The following is a 19,582-nucleotide window of genomic DNA, read 5'->3' as shown; positions in this document are numbered from 1 at the left end:
AAGTCAGCATTAATATCATGAGTCTGCTTTAATCAGTCAAAAGTAAAAAAAAAAAAAAAATCAGTTTAATAAAATTTCATATTAAAACGATTCAATGCTTTCAGGGTTGAATATTTTAATCTAAAGTATTAAACTAAACATATAAACCTTGGTGGTGAGAAAGTCTGTAGGCGGTAAAATAGTCTGGGTAATGTTCTAAAAATCAGTCTTGTATTATATTAATTAAATTTATAACATTTTAAGGGAAGAAATGTTAAACACATAGTTATCTGACTCTTTCCCCTCAGTCTATGGTGGTCTGTAACGGGCAGTGGCAGACTACAACTCACGGGCCAAACCTGGCTACTGACTGCTTTGGTAAATAAAGTTTTATTGGAACACAGCTGTGCCCATTCATACATATTGTCTGTGGTTACTCTAGTTACAACTACAGATTTGAGTAGCTGTAACCGAGGCCGTATGGTGTTCTGTAAGCTGGAACCTGTTTTCAAATAAAATGAATGGTAAAATCGTTATTAAAAATATCCTTAGGCACTGTGGTTTAAAAGTCCCACTTTCAACATTTAAATGTATTTTCTGTAGGATTTCTTTTGAACCACTAAAACCCAATAAAAACGGCATCTTCTGAATCAGATATTTAAAATGTTTCTGATAAGGATATTAAAATTGAAGTCAGAACTATTTAGAGGTAAATGACTGACATTTGTCAATCCTATTTCGCAGGAAAGATAGTTCCTTCAATGAGACCAGGCTGTATGGTGGGCTTGTAACTATAATTAGTAGAAGCAGGAGTTTCCAACGGGCCTTGTAACACAAAGAACCCTGAATATTAAAGAGCATGTCGGTGTGGTTTTCAAGCTGCACCACACACAAGTTTCCTCAGCCTCCTGTAGCTGCAAACCTAAAATAGCCTGAAGGTCAAAGCCACACAGACATACTCTCGTCACTGAATATGCTGACCATGACTGATATGAGTTGAGTTTACTTCCTCCACTAAAATTATGGTGGAAAAACAGACTCCAAACTCAAGGGCAATCACTATAACCATCGGAAGAGGAAAAAGAAGAGAGGAATAAGTCCAGAAGTGGTCTAACGCAACGATCAGCTCAGACCTCGCTTTCACTAGGACCCTACTCTTGGCGTCACATATTTGAATTATTGCATCAAGAAGGCTGTAACAGAAAAGATGTCCATGAGAAAGTAATGTGAAGCCAATAGGCAAAAACGAGAATGACTGGAAACGACCATAAAATCATCAGGCTACTGGCAGCTGGGGAACTTCCACACGCCAAGCAAATCAACTGCAAGGAAATATTAGAGGCTTGAGATGAAGAAAAATACACCTGAGTCCGTAATTGAATTACACAAGCCTCGCTGCATGGAGAACTCTGCTGGTCACCAGGATGCAAAGCAAACGCTGGGTTACCAGACGCGCATTTATCAGCCACAGTGATTTATTGAGTGCTCTAATAATACAAGTGTACATCAACTGATCCACAGTCAAAAGTGGCAGGTCCCTAAGAAATTTACAAGCACTTTAAGTAAATCAAAATACATTATTATTTTGTTCAATCCAGCAGTCTTCTGTGTGGGGACAGAAGGCTAGTGGTAAACAGAGTCTCAGTAATGCACAGTGATTCTGATTGAAGCTTTTGTACAAAAATCTGGTTCCTAGTAGCATGCACCCACCGATAAAGACTTCAGTACAAAAAAACTTAACCCTAAGCATTACATTGAAGTAGAAACGAGATAGAATTCTGAATTCATGTTTTCCCGAAGATCACAGGAAGGGAAAAAGGATCCAAAGAAAACGAACAACAAAATAACAGAACCACACAGGAATACGAAGCTTTGAAAGAAAGCTCATATTATTACAGATCTGACATTGTTTGCACTGAAAACAAAAGTTCCCATCCACGTGGAGGTGGGATTAAAAAAAAAACAAACCCAGATCTTTCAAGTTAATAGAAATTAAACAGGGAATAAAACGGGAAGGGGTGGGGGGCAAAGGAAAGGGAGGGTGGGGGATGGATGACATTCCATCACAAAACGGTTCAAAAGGTGATAAAAATAAGACAAGCAGAGCCGAGGTGCGGGGCCCCGATGCACTTGGTGAGTGTGCCGCGGGCCAGGGCCCTATGTGGCGTACCGCTTGGTCCACTGCCTGGCCATCCGGTCGTGCTCCGCCCTGTTGGTCATGTACTGTGTGGCGATGCTACCCACCAGCGGGTCAGCTGGAAAGGAAGCAGAGTCAGAAGTCAGTCAACGCCAGCAGCTTGGCCTCTTCAAAGCCGGGGAAGAGAGGAGTGTCTGGAAAGCTGGCCCTGGCTCAAGGCGTGGGCAGGGAGGCGAGATGCTGCGCCCTGGAACAAGGTCACCTTCGCCATGACCTGCAAGTGACCTGCCCCGGAGACCGCATCTCACCCCCGCCGCCCGAGGAGCACCTACCTGTGCTCTGACTGCTGCCTCTTGTCACGTCTACGGACGAGCGTGACTCTCTCTGTCCCCACCATACATATGCTTCTCCCCCTCTTCCTCCCCTGGTTTTCAGGTAGATGTTTATTTCACAGAGAAGATGCAGGTGCGCTGTGGGCGGGGCCTGCAGGGTCCTGGATACGATCCCCTGGGGGAAGGGGGCGGGGGAAGCCTGGCCAACTCCCTGACCTGGGTTATTGCCCAGGCAGGGGTCCAGCAGCAGGTTAGTGACACAGGGCGACAGGCTGCTTCTGCCTCTATATTTGGGAATATCAAAGCCACAGAGCTCTCTACTACATAAACAGCGATCGATGTTAGTCACAGCTAACCCTCACTGACCTACCACGTCCTAAAACTTTAACACGGGAGGGCTGGCACGGGATGCAGCTGCAGCCTAAGGATGGGGGTCGTCAGGGCTGGAGCTGGGCCCTGACTGCAGGTCTCCCGGGACACTGCTCCACCCAGACGGGATCAACGGTTAATGAAAACAATTCAAAGCAACTACAAAAAAAATGTAATTTAGGTTTCTGGAGATCCCAGAATCCACCCGTCTCCCTCCATTCTCTAATCTCACTTCTTCCCTGAGTTTTATTTCCTGTATTTTTGGTGTCGAGAATTTGAGTGTATTAGAGCACGTGGATAAGAAAGAACCAAAAGGGAAAAGGAAAAATATTAGCAAAAGCTAACGTTAAATATGAAAAAAAGAAAATAGGTAAAGAATATGGAAGTGGGTTTGTGGTCTACTATCACCTCGTAACTCGGGAAGATCCTGAGAGTCTGCTAAGACCCAGTAAGACATTCAAGGTCACACCTTCGCAATAACCAAGGTATAACAGGAAGACCACCTTTTAGTGATCTGCTGATGCTGAGGATAACAAAGCTTGTGAAAGTCCTCCCGACAAGACTTTGCTTTTATTTTTTAAATTTTGTTACAGTTCTAACATTATATTACACCACTTTTTTTTTTTTTTTTTTTTTTGCGGTACGCGGGCCTCTCACCGCCGCGGCCTCTCCCGTTGCGGAGCACAGGCTCCGGACGCGCAGGCTCAGCTGCCATGGCTCACGGGCCCAGCCGCTCCGCGGCACGTGGGATCTTCCCGGACCGGGGCACGAACCCGTGTCCCCTGCATCGGCAGGCGGACTCTCAACCACTGCGCCACCAGGGAAGCCCACACCATGTTTTTTTGTTTGTTTGTTTTTTCTTTTTTGTTTTCTGCCTGTGCTAAGAGGCTTGTTGGAACTTAGTTCCCTGTCCAGGGATCCAACCTGGGCCCCCTGCAGGGGAAGCGCCAAATCCTAACCACTGGACCGCCAGGGGAGTCCCCAAGACTTGCTTAAGTTTTAACAAACCTCACTAAAGTTTTCTTGGACTTGTGCTAAGTTTGTTACAATTATTCTAGGGAGAGGCCAGTTTCTTATATTCACTTACATCACAAACAACGATAGTCAATGGGTGTGTTCGGAATGTCTGCCTCTCTGCCTACTCTGTGATTCTTGTCCTTCACTTGCCAAATGGTGAAACTCTATCACTTCAACTAACCGAGCCAGGGTTCAAGATGATTGAAATCAGCAGTACCACATGTAGACACTAAACACCTGGGATTGGCAAGATATTTAAAAAAAAATGTTGTCTTTCAGTTCAGACTATAGAGTCTAAAAAGGGCCAAAGACAGGTCTGAGTCACATTTCTCTACCTTTGAAACAAATCATCTTGTTTCAATTTCTGGAATGCAAAGCCTTAGGGCGGAACTTGGGCACCTTCAACAGAGCTTACATCTACATCCCTCAAGACAGCTGTTTGGTTAAACACACTCTACATTAGTGATGTGCGCTAAAGAGCCATCTGTACTTCCTGACTTAACTGGTCGAGGTAAAGGACAGGTTTAATGTCAGAAGAATGACCAGTGACATTAATGTTCTGGTGCAAATCTACCCTCACTGAGAGTGGGCATACTGGGAACAAGAGTCTGCTGTTTCAGCTCAAAGGAGGGAGAGGGAGAAGGAGACAGTGGGGTGGGAAAAGCATCTATACTATTTCAACAGGGGCAGGGGGGAAAACCTCAAAAACACGGTAGAGTGTTATTGATAAAACTCACATGCGTTGTGCAGACATTTTTTGGTACGCTTAAATAATTAGCAGTAAATTCCTTTGAGTTCCTTTTATAATACCTTTTCAAGTTCGATTTTGAAAAGAGGAATATTTTTCCATCTGCAAAATTATACATGCTAAATATAAAAATAATAATTAACAATTTCAAAAAATCACCTCACACAGTACACAGGACAGAAAGTTGTAAGTGAAAACCGTTTGCAAATTCACTGAGAGAAGTACTGTTAACATTTTGACTTACATCTTCCCAGACTTCTTTTCTAAACATACAATTAAAAAAAAAGATCATAGTCTGCTTTTGGAACCTTTTAAAAAACTCACTGTATGGTGAATAACTTTTTATATCAATAATTATATCCTACTTGATCATTTTTATTTGATTTAATTTTTTAATTGAAGTATAACTGACTTATATTACTATATTAGTTTCAGGTGTACAACACAGTAATTTGACAATTTTATAGATTATACTCCATACAAAGTTCTTATAAAACACTGACTATATTTCCTGCGCATCATTTAAAATATTAACCTGAATTAATAACCAGTCTTCTGTTTAGAGACATTTGGGTTCTTTCCTTTTTTTTTTTTTCTGCTTTATAAACAATGCTGTGAAGAACATTATTGTGTGAGCATCTTTGTAAATTTATGCAAATCTTAAATTTAAAGTGTTAACGAAGGAATAAAGGTATAAAATGAAGGAATTTAAAAGTCATGTGTTATCAATCAAATAGTTCTTAAATGCTAAAATGTTTTGTTGAACAGAAAAAAGTTAAGACTACCAGTAACTGAATAGAAACTATGCAATAAATGTATATCCAATGATCATTGCAGTGAGTTTAGTGGAATGAGATACTCCTTTTGTAGTATATTTATAATTATGACTTGAAGTAAGATTGAATCTTGTTATTGGGTTTCACATTTCCTGGATACAGATACGCCAGGGATGAAATAACGATGACGGGTGACACATCTTCTTCCTCCTTCTCCTCTACTTTCCTGTCTGACCTCTGCTTCCCTACACAGCGCCAGGCGCCTGAACAGCAAGCACGGTTATTTGCAAGTGAGTGAAAGGTGATCTCAGTGCTCTGCCCCCTCCCCTTTTTTGGAGATTCGTGTTACGTGCACCTTTGATTCCAGAAGAGAAAGGCTCAGGCGACTCCTGCAACCCCATCTGAAGGCTCACCTCTCCGTGACGGGGGCTATACTGGAAACACTGGAAACCAGAAGGGTTCACAGCCCGTCCAGGAAAGGAGGGAGACAGGGAGAACGGACTTGAGGATATGGGGAGGGGGAAGGGTGAGCTGTGACAAAGCGAGAGAGAGGCATGGACATATATACACTACCAAACGTAAGGTAGATAGCTAGTGGGAAGCAGCCGCATAGCACAGGGAGATCAGCTCGGTGCTTTGTGACCACCTGGAGGGGTGGGATAGGGAGGGTGGGAGGGAGGGAGACGCAAGAGGGAAGAGATATGGGAACATATGTATATATATAACTGATTCACTTTGTTATAAAGCAGAAACTAACACACCATTGTAAAGCAATTATACCCCAATGAAGATGTTAAAAAAGAAAAAAGAAGACTAAAGGGGGTAAGAAGCAGCTAAGTGGTTAGAGGGAGCGGAGAACGAGGGGCAGATGGCCGAGCTGCCCAGTGATTCCATTTGCAAGGCCAAAGAACATTCTCTCTTGGTTTGGTAGGTGGTATGGGAGAAATCACATGGCAAAGAAATGCTGACTCCCTTTTCTTAAGACAACACATATATTCTCAAAGAAACACAAACAAAACCAGTCCAGTATGATGGAAAAGGGGGTGCGCTCCGGGTCCAGACTGCCTGCCTTTGTACCTCAGTTCCACCGATAACTGTGTCATGTCAGGCAAAGGACTTAACTTCTCCGTGCCTCGGTTTTCTCAACTGCAAAATGAAGCTGCTATAGTTGTTGCTGTAAGAATGAAATGAACTGATTATTGTCAGGCACATACAAAACTTCTGCTATCATTTTCAAAATGAAGACAGGAAAATGAATATTCATGTGCACCTTAAAAGAAATCTTATTGTCCTCTTGAAGACATTCTCTTCAGATAAAATCCATAAAATCCAAAGTCTTTAGCATGTAATTATTAGAGAAATGCAAATCAAAACTACAAGCACCTTACACCGGTCAGAATGACCACCATCAAAAAATCGACAAACAATAAATGCTGGAGAGGGTGTGGAGAAAAGGGAACCCTCTTGCACTGTTGGTGGGAATGTGAATTGATACAGCCATTGTGGAGAACAGTATGGAGGTTCCTCAAAAAACTATAACTAGAGCTACCATATGATCCAGCAATCCCACTACTGGGCATATATCTGGAGAAAACCATGGTTCAAAAGAATACAGGCACTCCACCGTTCACAGCAGTACTATTCACAATAGCCAAGATGTGGAAGCAACCTAAACGTCCATTGACAGATGAATGGATAAAGAAGACGTGGTACATAGATACAATGGAATATTACTCAGCCATAAAAAAGAAAGAAATAATGCCATGTGCGGCCACATGGATGGACCTAGAGATTATCAAACTAAATGAAGTAAGTCAGACAAAGACAAATATCATATGAAGTCATTTCTATGTGGAATCTAAAATATGACACAAATGAACTTATCTATGAAACAGAAACAGACTCACAGACACAGAGAAAAGACTTGTGGTTGCCAAGGGGGAGGATGATAGGGGAGGGATGAATTAGGAGGCTGGGTTAGCAGAGGCAAACTATTATATATAAAATAGATAAACAACAAGGTCCTACTGTAGAGCACAGGGAACTATATTCAATATCCTGTGATAAACCGTAATGGAAAAGAATATGAAAAAGAATCTGTGTATATATATGTAACTGAATCATTTGCTGTACACCTGAAATTAACACAACATTGTAATGCAACTATACTTCAATAAAATAAATTAAAGAAAAACAAAACCAACAAAGTCCTTAGCATGGCTCCCAAGAGCATCATGATCTAGACCTAATCTTTCCAGCCTTCTCCACCCATGCTTTAAACCAGAATCAACAACTCGCAGCTTCTCCAATAAGCCCTCCAATAAGCTCTCTGCACCTTTGCTTCTGCGACGTCCTTTGCCTGATGGGCTTCTACGAATTTCTCAACATTTAGCTCAGGCATAGCCTCCTTGGGGATGCTTCTAGGGGCTTTGTAGCAGGCTTATGTGTCCCATTTCTGTTTTGTCTGTTCGCACCTCTATCACTGTGCTGAGAACGCTGCCTTTTAGTTGTCTGTCTGCTGTACAGTCTACATTTCCCATGGGGCTGGAGCCCACGCGTTCAGTCATTCGTCAACTATCACTGAGTCCCTACTATGTTCCAGGTCCTGCAGAACTAGTGCTAAATAAGCAAACTCCTGCCCTCATGGGACTCTGCCTGGGTCCCTCTGTCTCCGTTTCCCTCTCGTTAACCCCATGTTTACTGCGATGTATGAATGGATAGAAGAACGTAAGACAAGTAAGTAAGGAACACACAAAATAACAGCCAGAAAGAGCAGTTACTCCATAAGGCAGGTGTCCCTCTGTAGCACTATATGCTGGCTCATCACAGAAGTTTCTTCTCTACACACGACTAGCAAGTCAGTAAAGGGGACCTGATGGAGCGTGTGACAGCTTTCTTGTCTTTTCTCTTTATTTTTAAACTTATTTATTTTTTAATTTTTTTGTATATAAGCAGGAATCCTCCCTCCCTCCCTCCCTTTCTGGCTGCGTTGGGTCTTCGTTGCTGTGCACGGGCTTTCTCTAGTTGTGGCGAGAGGGGGCTACTCTTTGTTGCAGTGCGCAGGCTTCTCATTGTGGTGGCTTCTCTTGTTGCGGAGCACGGGCTCTAGGCTCACAGGCTTCAGTAGCCGTGGCACACAGGCTCAGTAGTTGCGGCTCGCGGGCTCTAGAGCGCAGACTCAGTAGTTGTGGCGCAGGGGTTTAGTTGTTCCGCGGCATGTGGGGTCTTCCCGGACCAGGGCTCGAACCCATGTCCCCTGCACTGGCAGGCGGATTCTTAACCATTGTGCCACCAGGGAGGTCCTAACTTAATTATTTTCTTATTGAACTTTGCGGTTAGCACTTTGCCATTTCTTGGATTCTTCGAGGCTATAAACCACCGCTTCTCCAGCTGTCCCACCATCCCCATGATGAGCACTTACTCACCAAGTCACTGGAGGCTTTCTGTGGGTCTGCCTTGCCACGAGGAATAGCTCTTTTCTGTGTCTTTCATGGAACTTTTCTTCCATGGTTTGGTTTAGCCTAGTTTTATTTAAATCTTTTATAAAATTAAAAAGTAATTGATGCTCATTATAATAAATTCAAATAAGAAAGAAGCATGTATGATGTAAAGAATACGATCTTCTTCCCTTCAATTTCCCACCATCTCAAGGTAACTGCTGTTAATGGTTGGATGCTCACTCCTCCAGACTGTTTTCTTTATTTATATTTAAACCCAATGGGAATCACATGGTTCTGCAACGTGCACTTTCCTCTGGGCCAATATACAGTAGTTGTGTTTCTAAGATACTAGAAATAGACCTAGCTTACTATTTTAAATAATTATAGGGCATTCCTTTGCACAGTTATTCAGCTTTCATTTTTCCATCCCCTACTGATGCACATTTATTGATACATTAGATTTGATTTTTTGCGATCAGGACTAGTATTACCATCTCGTGTACATCTTTGAGCACAGGTTTGTGTCGTGCTGGAGGGTAGATTCTTCTACGTGACAGTATTGGGCCAGAGAGTACAGTACACATTTAAACTTTTTGCCAAATACTGCCAAACGGCCCTTCAATAAAAGGATGTACAGTTTATCCTATTTCTGGACATTCTCCCTAACACTGCATTACCAATCTTTAAAAATTGTTTTTGTCAAGGTAACCAAAAAAAAAAAAAAAATCCCTGTCGTTGTATCTGGATATAATTTGATGTCTACTGAGGTTTAACATATTCTTGTGTTTGTTCACCAACCATTTGTATTTCTTCTCCTGTGACGTGCTTGTTCATGCCTTTTGCCTATTTTTTCCTTACTATCATGAAGGAGTATTTTATATATTATAAATATTAAGCATGCACTGGAAGTTTGGCTTTGGCCTCAGTATTCAGCCAAAATTGCTTTAGTCTTTGGAGGACTGAACAGACAAATGCCTCCTTTGATGTTATTTTGAGCGTTGCTGAACTTGTGGAGATCAAAGATCAGGTTACCATCATATTTAATAAATACAGATCATCTTTCGGATTATTACTAATATCTGAAGACTGGTTTTTAAAATATTGGTAAGCGTGATGAATGTTAACTTGGGACTGAAAACCTCTTTCAGTTGAAGACAAACAATATGACATACAAGGAAAAGATTTGGAACCGTCTTCACATGTATTCACACAAACGCTCAAAGTGAGATGGGAGCGCAGCTATCGTAAGGGAGAAGGCTTCTGGCACAAAACAGGCCTTACGATTGTCCACTGCAGATACCAATACTGAGAGTAAAGCACTTGTAACAACCAGCGGCTGCTGGCAGAGAAAGTAGTGCATCCAATGATTGTGTGAGTCAGGAAGTGAATGCAAACACATTAGAGATAAAAATGTGAGGGCAAAAGGCTTCTGTTGGCTTCTGAAATACCCAGAAGACATCGTCTTTAAGCATTTTGCACACAGCTCCGGTTTGTGGGAGGACCTGCAGGGACACTGCACCGTGATCGCCGTGAGCCAAATCTTTTAAGTCTAGGGGGTGAGGAGGTAAGTCTTCACCTTTCTGTTACCGTTAGAGAAAAAAGAAAGCTTATTGACCTCATAGCAAAATCTCCACTAAGAGTAACCCACAGTGGGATAGACAGCCAAAGAAAAACATGCTTTTCATCAGGCGAAAACATCTAAGTCTTGCAAGTGTGCAGAGGAGTCTCCTAGCAGCTGGCAGTGCTAAGAAATTATACTGTGACAAACTTTAAAAACATATCTAATTTTTTTCATGAAATTAAAAAAAATTTTTTTTTGGCCGCTCAGCTTGTGGGATCTTAGTTCTCCAACCAGGGATTGGATTGAACCGGGGCCACGGCCGTGAAAGCGTGGAGTCCTAACCACTGGGCCACCAGGGAGTTCCCTCTAATTTTTAATAATAATATTATAGTATTACTTAAATTCTTAAACTAAAATTTCATATTTATTCTTGTATCTTAGAAGATCACTTTACGGTGGGAACATTCAGCATTGCCTTAAGTTGTTTATTGATTTTAATGCTTGCTGTTCAGTATTCAGCCAAAAATAAATACAGTGCACCTCTAAGGAAAATACTATTTATCTATTATATGTGGAGGAAATATTTTCTCCCAGTCTTTTGTCCTTTAACTTAGTTTATAATGTCTCTTGCCATTACAAGTTTAACGTTTTTCAGTACTTAAATAAGTCAATCTTTCCCTAGTATTTTTTAGTGTGATGTCATGTGTATTTGACAAAGGCCTTCTCCACTCCAGTATTTCAGAAGTATTCTCCTACATTTACATACAGTAACCGTCTGTGCAATGCTAGCTTTATCACACAGACGATTCCCATATGTATCTGGACCTGATTCTGTACTTGATATTCTTGCATTCGATTAATTTGTCTTTTGCTTTATTTACTCCTATTTTCTTGCTACTGTCTTACAGTATGTTTGATATCTGGTAGGATAAGTTCTCACGCGTCCCCATTTCTTTCCTTCACTAAAGTTTTACTTGGAGAACTGTAATCTTGAGGCTGAGATTTGGAGCAATGAAAGCTAGTTCACCCCAGGGTATAGGAATTTCATGTCTCTTTGAAGAATGTTATCAAGATTGAGGAATGACTGAATTCCTCAGGGTCTACTAATTAAAAATCAAGTGAGTAGGACAAAGTTAAGGTTTTTTTGTAGTTTGGAATGTGGGGAAACCAGACAATTAATTATAGGCCTAACCCAGACCAGAAGGGTTGTTGAGTACCCTGAAAAAAAAAAAAAAAAATATATATCACATATACATAGAGTGTGTGTGTGCCTGCGTGTGATGCTCATGGCTCATAAAGCGATTTAGGGAGAACATTACCATGCCTATGATTTAAACCAAGTGGTGGATGTTATCCAACTAGATTTAACTTCGAAAATGCTAAATAAAACTGCATATCAGTCTAGCAAGATACGCTATTACCTCAGAATTAATAACCAGCGATGCTAAAAGAGGAACCAAGTACCCCAACTTCTAAAGAGACATTAATACCTTCCTCAGGACTTGCTAAGAGAAGAGGAGCTGGGGGGCTTCCCTGGTGGCACAGTGGTTAAGAATCCGCCTGCCAATGCAGGGGACACGGGTTCGAGCCCTGGTCTGGGAAGATCCCACATGCCACGGAGCAACTAAGCCCATGCGCCACAACTACTGAAGCCCGCACGCCTAGAGCCCGTGTTCTGCAACAAGAGAAGCCACTGCAATGAAAAGCCAGCGCACCACAATGAAGAGTAGCTCCCGCTCGTCGCGACTCGAGAAAGCCCGTGCGCAGCAACGAAGACGCAACACAACCAAAAAAAAAAGAAACACAGCCATTCTCAAATATTAAATTACATAAAGTTACAATTAAGTAATTTATAAAGGTAATCAATACTTAAAACTTATCATTTCTTAATTATTTTACGGCTATTATTATTTATCGTCATAGATTTTTTTAAGGTCTTTTCTATCCGTATGGTGGAAAAACACCATGTGCTACTGTGCATCTTGTCCCGATTACACACTCAGGAAGGTCACATAAGTACCTTGAAATCAGCAAATGCTACAAATTAGGACTTGATTTACTGTTTTGCTGATTGTCTGTGGTTAAGAAAGTGATGGAGAAAATGCTAACAGTGCAGATCAAACTTAAAAGTGTATCATGTCTCGATCCTTACACAGTGAAGAGCATAAAAACTGGAGGATATATTCTTCCAGCACATGAGACCATTATCTGATTCAGAAAGAAGTTGCTCATGACACTAACCAGTGAAGTTCTGACACGCTTTTTCTTTGTTTTACTTTGGTCTTAGTTCGTAACTATGTATGAAAATATCGCCCAACATTCCTGTTAGAACCACACTCATTTGCTAAAAGTCACTGTAAGTCTTCTGAGAATGAATCACCTACATGGAATTTGTAGTAAAGAGAACTGTACATTTTATTATCTGTGAACTGTGTACATTTTTACATCAGTAAAATGTATAATAAATCTATGTACGTACATATGTGCATACAACCACCCCTTCTAGCCACTGCCCATTTCAAAGTTACCAACACCCATGGGGAAGGGCTTAGCCAAGGAAGTTGAGCCGGGGCTGGGTCTTCTACATCAGGGGACTGGGAAGTGAGACCTCGGATTACGGCACGTGAAGCAGCATTTTGACACCTGTCACCCAGAAGGCATGGACGGCAAGATGCTGCTTGCCAAGGAAGCAGAAAATCAGGTACAGGGATGCCGCCCTCATCCTTTATCTGACCCCACAGCCTAGGAGTCAGGCCTTGGAAAGGGAGAGAAGAGGTGTCTGAGAACCAGATCTGCCTGCTCCACCCTGACGGAGTGGAAACAGGAAATGAGATTTAAATCAGTATGAAAGGAGAGTTTAAAAACCGACAAGACTGACTTTTCTATTAACTGAAAGTAACCCGAATGCTGCTAAATATTGTTAAGGGATAGAAAAGCAAGATTCAACTCAACGTGGCCTAAAGCAGGGAATGAGAAAATTAAGGCCAGTCCATATTAATGCCCCCTGAGTTGCGATGGCTCAACAAACAATACGAATACACTGGCTACGACCTAAACTATACTGTTGATAGAATATTTTTCCAAACGTCAGAACTTGTCCTATCAGCCGACACAGCAGTGCTATGTACCCTAAATCAATGTGTGTTTTGAAGTAGAAAGCGTCTGTTAGTCTAGACTCATCCACAGAGCAGCACAGATGGTGCATCCCTACTGAGAAGCTACTGGATTGCAATTCCAGGCTTAGTTAAACAATAATTCCTAATGAGCTCTCAGAAAATATCCTTACAGTATTGGACTTGTTTAAGGCACCAGAGATTCACGTTGCTTTCTCCAAAACATTGGGCTGGCCGAAAAGTTCGTTCTGTTTTAAGTAATAATAAAAGGCACTTTTCATTTTCACCAAGAACTTCACTGAACAACGTATTCGCTAACCAAACAAACTTTTGGGGCAACCCAATACCTCTGCAAAAAGCTATGGCTGCAGCAAGTAGGAAAGAGTCAAAGATGCTGAGATATCAAAGCTAGATTTTTTTAAAAAGCAGCTTTATTGAGATATAATTCACATACCATATAATCCACCCATTTATTGTGCACACTTCAGTCGTTTTTAGTACATCCACAGAGTTATACAGTCACAATCCACTTCAGAATATTTTCATCACCCCCAAAAGATACCTTGTATCCTATTCCTCTAAACCCTCCAGCCCTAGGTATCCACTGATCTTTCTATTTACCTATTCTGGACATTTCATATAAATGGAATCATTCAACATGTGGTCTTCTGTGACTGGCTTCTCTCACAAAGCATCATGTTTTCAAGGTTCACCCATGTTGTAGCACGTAACAGTACTTCATTCTCTTTTATTGCCAAATAATATTCTATTGTATGAATATACCACATTATATTTATCCATTCCTTAGGTGATGGACATGTGGGTTGTTTTCACCTTTTGGATATTGCGAATACCCACATGCTGCTGTGAATGTTTGTGTACAAGTTTTGCATAGATCTGTTTTCATCTCTCCTGGGTCTATACCCAGCAGTGGAATTGCTTGGTCATATGGGAACTCTATGCTTAACCGTTAGATGAACTGCCAAAATGCTGTCCAGAGAGAATTTCACATCCCTCCCCAGCAACGTGTGAGGGGTCCGATTCTCTATGTCCTCACCAACACGTGTTAGCATCTGAGGATGCCAGATTATAAAGACAGAATAGCTTACACCCATTGGCCTCTACCTACCAAGTGTCCAGTTAAAAAAATATATACCATATTCCCTACAAACCTATGTTCCTGCCAACCATGGAAAATAAATTCTCTGAAGTTGGAGTATTTTTCTCACGGTCCGTGTCTACGAGAGACCAAAGATTATCCTGATCCTGTCTTCCCTCTACTTCTAACCCTGATGGAAGTAAAAATGACAACAATAATCTGATGAGACTTGTTTGTAATGCACACCTTTTCTTCAATATAAAAAAATACATTTTAATCCCACAGTCCTCAATTGTAGTCCGCCCATTAAAAACTAGTATTCTAATGTATCAATTTCCCCCTCACACCACCTCTTTTGTTCACACTGCTATTCCGTGCGGAGAGCAGGACAGGAGATCGTGTGAGAGCGGGCGTGAACACAGCAGTCGTGCCCCAGATGCATCGCACATGTCCACAGTCTCCACCGCATCGGGGAATCTGGACTCGTGTCCAGAGGTATAAATAACCCAGCTCAGGGCCACAGCTGGACCAGAACGTCAGTGGTGTCAGGTGACTGGATCCTTCTGTCTGCCGTTGAGGGCTGGCAGTGTGTAGCCGAGGCAGCCTGGTGAGTCACATGGACACTGCCGCGCTGAGGAATGACTTTCCCTCAGAGTGTGGGCTTTGACTTGGGCTGAGGCCTTGCTCTAAACCTCCTCCCAGCTCCTCCCTTTCCTTCAGAGTAGGCAAGGCCTCTTTTGCAGTCGTTTTTTCTCTTTTTTCATTAATTTTTTTTGGAGTATAGTTGCTTTACAATGTTGTGTTAGTTTCTACTGTACAGCAAATGAATCAGCTATACGTATACATACATCCCTTTTTTTTTGGATTTCCTTCCCACTTAGGTCACCACAGAGTATTGAGTAGAGTTCCCTGTGCTGTACGGTAGGTTCTCATTAGTTATCTATTTTACACATAGTAGTGTATATATGTCAATCCCAGTCTCTCAATCCATCCCACCTTCCCTTCTCCCCCTTGGTAACCATACATCTGTTCTCTATGTCTGTGTCTCTATTTCTCTTTGGCAGTCTTATATCACAAAAACAGCAGAGTGTCTGGGGCACGGGAGATGACAGTTCAGTAAGTATTTGTGTAATAAATGAATTAACGAGTAATTCCACTGGTCAGGATGGAACTTAGTTTGCTGGAGGTATCAGGTTTCTGGCTAGACATCCTTCTTCCTTCCCATGCTTGAGACTAAATGACATTTATCCCTATGGGATCAGCAGCTCCCCAAGTCCCTAACGTGAGATAGTAAGCATTTGGGCAGCCCTGGTGTAAATTTATTTTGTGATTTAATATTTAGCTATCTCTGCTTTGAGTCTAAAGCATACAATATGGGCTACTTCCTACAACTGACCTCTTACTTTGTCTTCAAGCTTCCCTGCTATCTCCTTTTGGTCCCTGAAGCCTTCAATTCTTATTTTTAAAAATTGAGGTATACTTGATGTATAATATATGTTTTAGGTGTACAACATAGTGATTCCCAATTTTTAAAGGTCATATTCCATTTATAGTTAGTATAAAGTATTGGCTATATCCCCTGTGTTGTAGCTTATTTACTTTATACATAGTAGTGTGTACCTCTTAACCCCCTACTTTGCCCCTCCCTGCACTGGTAACCACTAGTTTATTCTCTATATCTGTGAGTCTGTTTCTTTTTTGCTATATTCGCTAGTCTGTTGTCTCTTTTAGGTTCCACATATAAGTATATCATACACTACCTGTATTTGTTTGACATTTCACTCAGCATAATACCCTTCAGGTCCATCCATGCTGCTGCAAATGGCAAAATTTCATTCTTTTTTAGGGCTGAGTAGTGTTCCATTGTGTGTGTGTGTGTGTGTGTGTGTGTGTATCTTTATCTATATCTATACCTATATCTATATGTACATGTATATCTACCTCACATCTTCTTTACCCATTCATCTGTTGATGGACACTTGGATTGCTTCCATATCTTGACAACTGTAAAGAATGCTGCTATGAACACTGGGGTGCATATATCTTTTCGAATTAGTGTTTTCATTTTCTTTAGATATATACACAGGAATGGAATTGCTGTATCATATGGTAGTTCTACTTTTAATTTTTTGAGGAACCTCCATACTGTTTTCCATAGTGGCTGAACCAGTTTACATTCCCACTAATAGTGTACAAGGGTTCCCTTTTCTCTACATCCTTGCCAATATTTGTTATTTGTGGTGTTTTGGATGATAGCCATTCTGACAGGTGTAAAGTGATTCTAATTGTGGTTTTGATTTGCATTTCCCTGATGGTTGGCAATATTGAGCATCTTTTCATGTGTCTGTTGACTGTCTGTATGTCTTCTTTGGAGAAATGTCTATTTAGGTATTCTGCCCATTTTTAACTGGGTTAATTGTTTTTTGATAGTGAGTTGTATGTACTGTTTATATATTTGGATATTAACCCCTTATAGGTCATATTATTTGTAAATATTTTCTCCCATTCAGTAGGTTGTCTTTTCGTTTTATTGATGGTTTCCTTCACTGTGCAAAGGCTTTGAAGTTTAATTAGGTCCAATCATTTAATTTTGCATTTATTTCCTTTGCTTTAGGAGACAGATCCAAAGAAATATTGCTGCGATTTATGTCAGAGTGTACTGCCTATGTTTTCTTCTAGGAGTTTCATGGTTTCCAATCTTACATTTAGGTCTTTAATCAATTTTGAGTTTATTTTTGTATATGGTGTTAAAGAATGTTCTAATTTCATTCTTTTACATGTAGCTGTCCAGTTTCCCAGCACCACTTACTGAAGAGATTGTCCTTTCTCCATTGTAAGAAGTTCTTGCCTCCTTTGCTGTAGATTAACTGGCCATAAGTGCATTTGTTTATTTCTGGGCTCTCTACTTTGTCCCATTGATCTACATGTCTGTCTCTGTGAGAGTATCATACTGTTTTGATTACTGTCACTTTGTAATATAGTCTGAATTCTTAAAAGATTTTTATATTTAGTCTGCATTCAGTTGTTCCCTGTTTTATTGGCATATTGCCTGAACTTGAACCTCCTTTGTTTTAACCCCTTGGGCAACATGTTCTACCACTAGACCAAACTTTCTCTCGATATACTGCTTCTTCCATACTTCTGCTTCAGCCAAGTGAGAAGGTTTATTTCTAGGATTCAAACTCCTACTGTATCCTTCTGATATAGGTAAAGAACCATGTCAAACAAATTCTAGTATGTCATAGGTAGTAAATTGTGAACATTGTTTTCCATTTTTCTGCTAGCAGGAAATGGGGGGATGGGTGACACGAGGATTGATACCATGAACTGACTAAATAATATTCACTGATCTTGGAATGCATCCTTCTTGCACACCAGGCTTGGCCTGGGAATTTGTGGGAGACCAGGCACAGTCAAGTTCACACAGTCACCAGTGATGCTGTCATAGTCATTAGGAAACCAAGTGCTGGGGATTCTGATTCCCAAATATCTTTTGGCTCTTCCCCTCTTCTACCTCCTTATGGCCTCTGTGATCTCCTACCTGGACCATCAAAGTACCTTCTTGAACATCTCCCTGTCTTCAGTCTTTCCACTCCCCAATAAACTAAACTTTAGTTTTTAAAGACACAAACCTGGTCATACAAGGTCCCTCTTTTAAAACCTTCTATTTCCCACTGTCCCCTCTCCCCTGCCAGGAGATCCCCAGGGGCAAGGCCAACTATGCATAAAGATGCTTTTTTGCCAATAACCTGCTTGATGTCACAGATGTTTTTTACCCATTAAATTATTTTTTCTGTATCTTAATCATACTTGTATCTTCAGTAGGGGCTGCTCCAATGTTTTGCCCTCTCTTTTAGTTCTTACTGTTTCTGGAGGAAATAGAAGTTTTCAAAAGAGGCAAACAAGGTGAGAGAACACTATAACATAGAATAGTGTGAAATTATTGTTCACAGAGGAAGATTTTTGATTCAAAACTTTATGCTCATGAACTGTAAAGTGTTGTCCTATGTATTAAAACAACTCATCAGTATGAAGTGCTTTCCACATTAACAGGCTTGTGAGCAGTAACTCCTGATAACAACTGGGTGAGTCTACACTGTTGTGCTAGTCTTCCCTGGCAGACCAATCTCTGAGGATGAAGACAATAGGAACCACTGATCTCATGAGGCGGGCGCTGAAAACACAGAAAGGAGGGAAGAAAGGAGGGGGCAGAAGCACTTAACCAAAGTAACTGCATACACATTCACTCCTCCAAAGTAATGAATTATTTAGGAGAATCATCTTGTCCCATAAGTGGGAGGGGAGAAAAGAGTAAATTGCTCATTGTGGGATTTTTCTAATCCGCATTTTAAACCCTCGCAGAGTTAAGCCAACTTCTCTGGAGCCACATGGCCCCTATAACCTCCGCAGCGTGGAAATCCCAGCCCTCTGCTGGCCACTGCTCCCCTAAGTAGGTTTTGGGTTACCCCTAACAAGACCTGTTGCACTGGCTTCTGTACCTGCTGACCATTCTTACCTTAACACTTCTCAGCATGGCTGCAAGCCTCTGTCACCTTAAAAAAGTGCCAGGCCTATGTTGGGACACGGACATACACCCAAACTCTCCAACTTTCTCACTCTTCAGGACAGTGCAGTAATTCAGAATTGGGCCTCTCTCAGATGTGGAGAAAAGGGAAGCCTCCTACACTGTTGGTGGGAATGTAAACTCGTGCAGCCACTGTGGAGAATAGTATGGAGGTTCCTCAGAAAGCTAAAAATAGAGCTACCATATGATCCACTCCTGGGCATATATCCAGACAAAAGTCTAATCCAAAAAGACACATGCACCCCAACGTTCACAGCAGCTCTGCTTACAATAGCCAAGACATGGAAACAACCTAAATGTCTATCCACAGAGGAATGGATAAAGAAGATGTGGTACATATATACATGGAATATTACTCAGCCATAAAAAAGAATGAAATAATGCCACATGCAGCAACATGGATGCAACTAGAGGTTATCATACTAA

The 19,582-nt window shown here is 41.3% G+C and overlaps 1 protein-coding gene across 3 annotated transcripts in view; it reads right to left on the bottom strand.

Annotated features, from left to right (window-relative positions):
- Positions 1-1,432: 1,432 nt before the first annotated feature.
- Positions 1,433-19,582, bottom strand: part of UBE2E2 (ubiquitin conjugating enzyme E2 E2) — a 351,668-nt gene continuing 333,518 nt past the window's right edge. Inside the window, exon 6 of one of the 3 annotated variants that reach the window (XM_029214507.1) lies at positions 1,433-2,234. In XM_029214507.1, the coding sequence (XP_029070340.1) occupies positions 2,137-2,234 (98 nt within the window). In that variant the 3' untranslated portion in view covers positions 1,433-2,136. Of the gene's footprint in view, positions 2,235-6,215; positions 6,533-19,582 lie in introns of those variants that run through there. The other 2 variants (XM_029214509.1, XM_029214508.1) reach the window with 2 other exon arrangements.

The sequence above is a fragment of the Monodon monoceros genome, unplaced genomic scaffold (assembly GCF_005190385.1).
Source record: "Monodon monoceros isolate NGI ecotype Baffin Bay Population unplaced genomic scaffold, NGI_Narwhal_1 Super_Scaffold_11, whole genome shotgun sequence".
Lineage (NCBI taxonomy): Eukaryota > Metazoa > Chordata > Mammalia > Artiodactyla > Monodontidae > Monodon > Monodon monoceros.
Note: the sequence above shows the minus strand (reverse complement) of the source record. Positions and strands in the feature narration are given on the sequence as shown.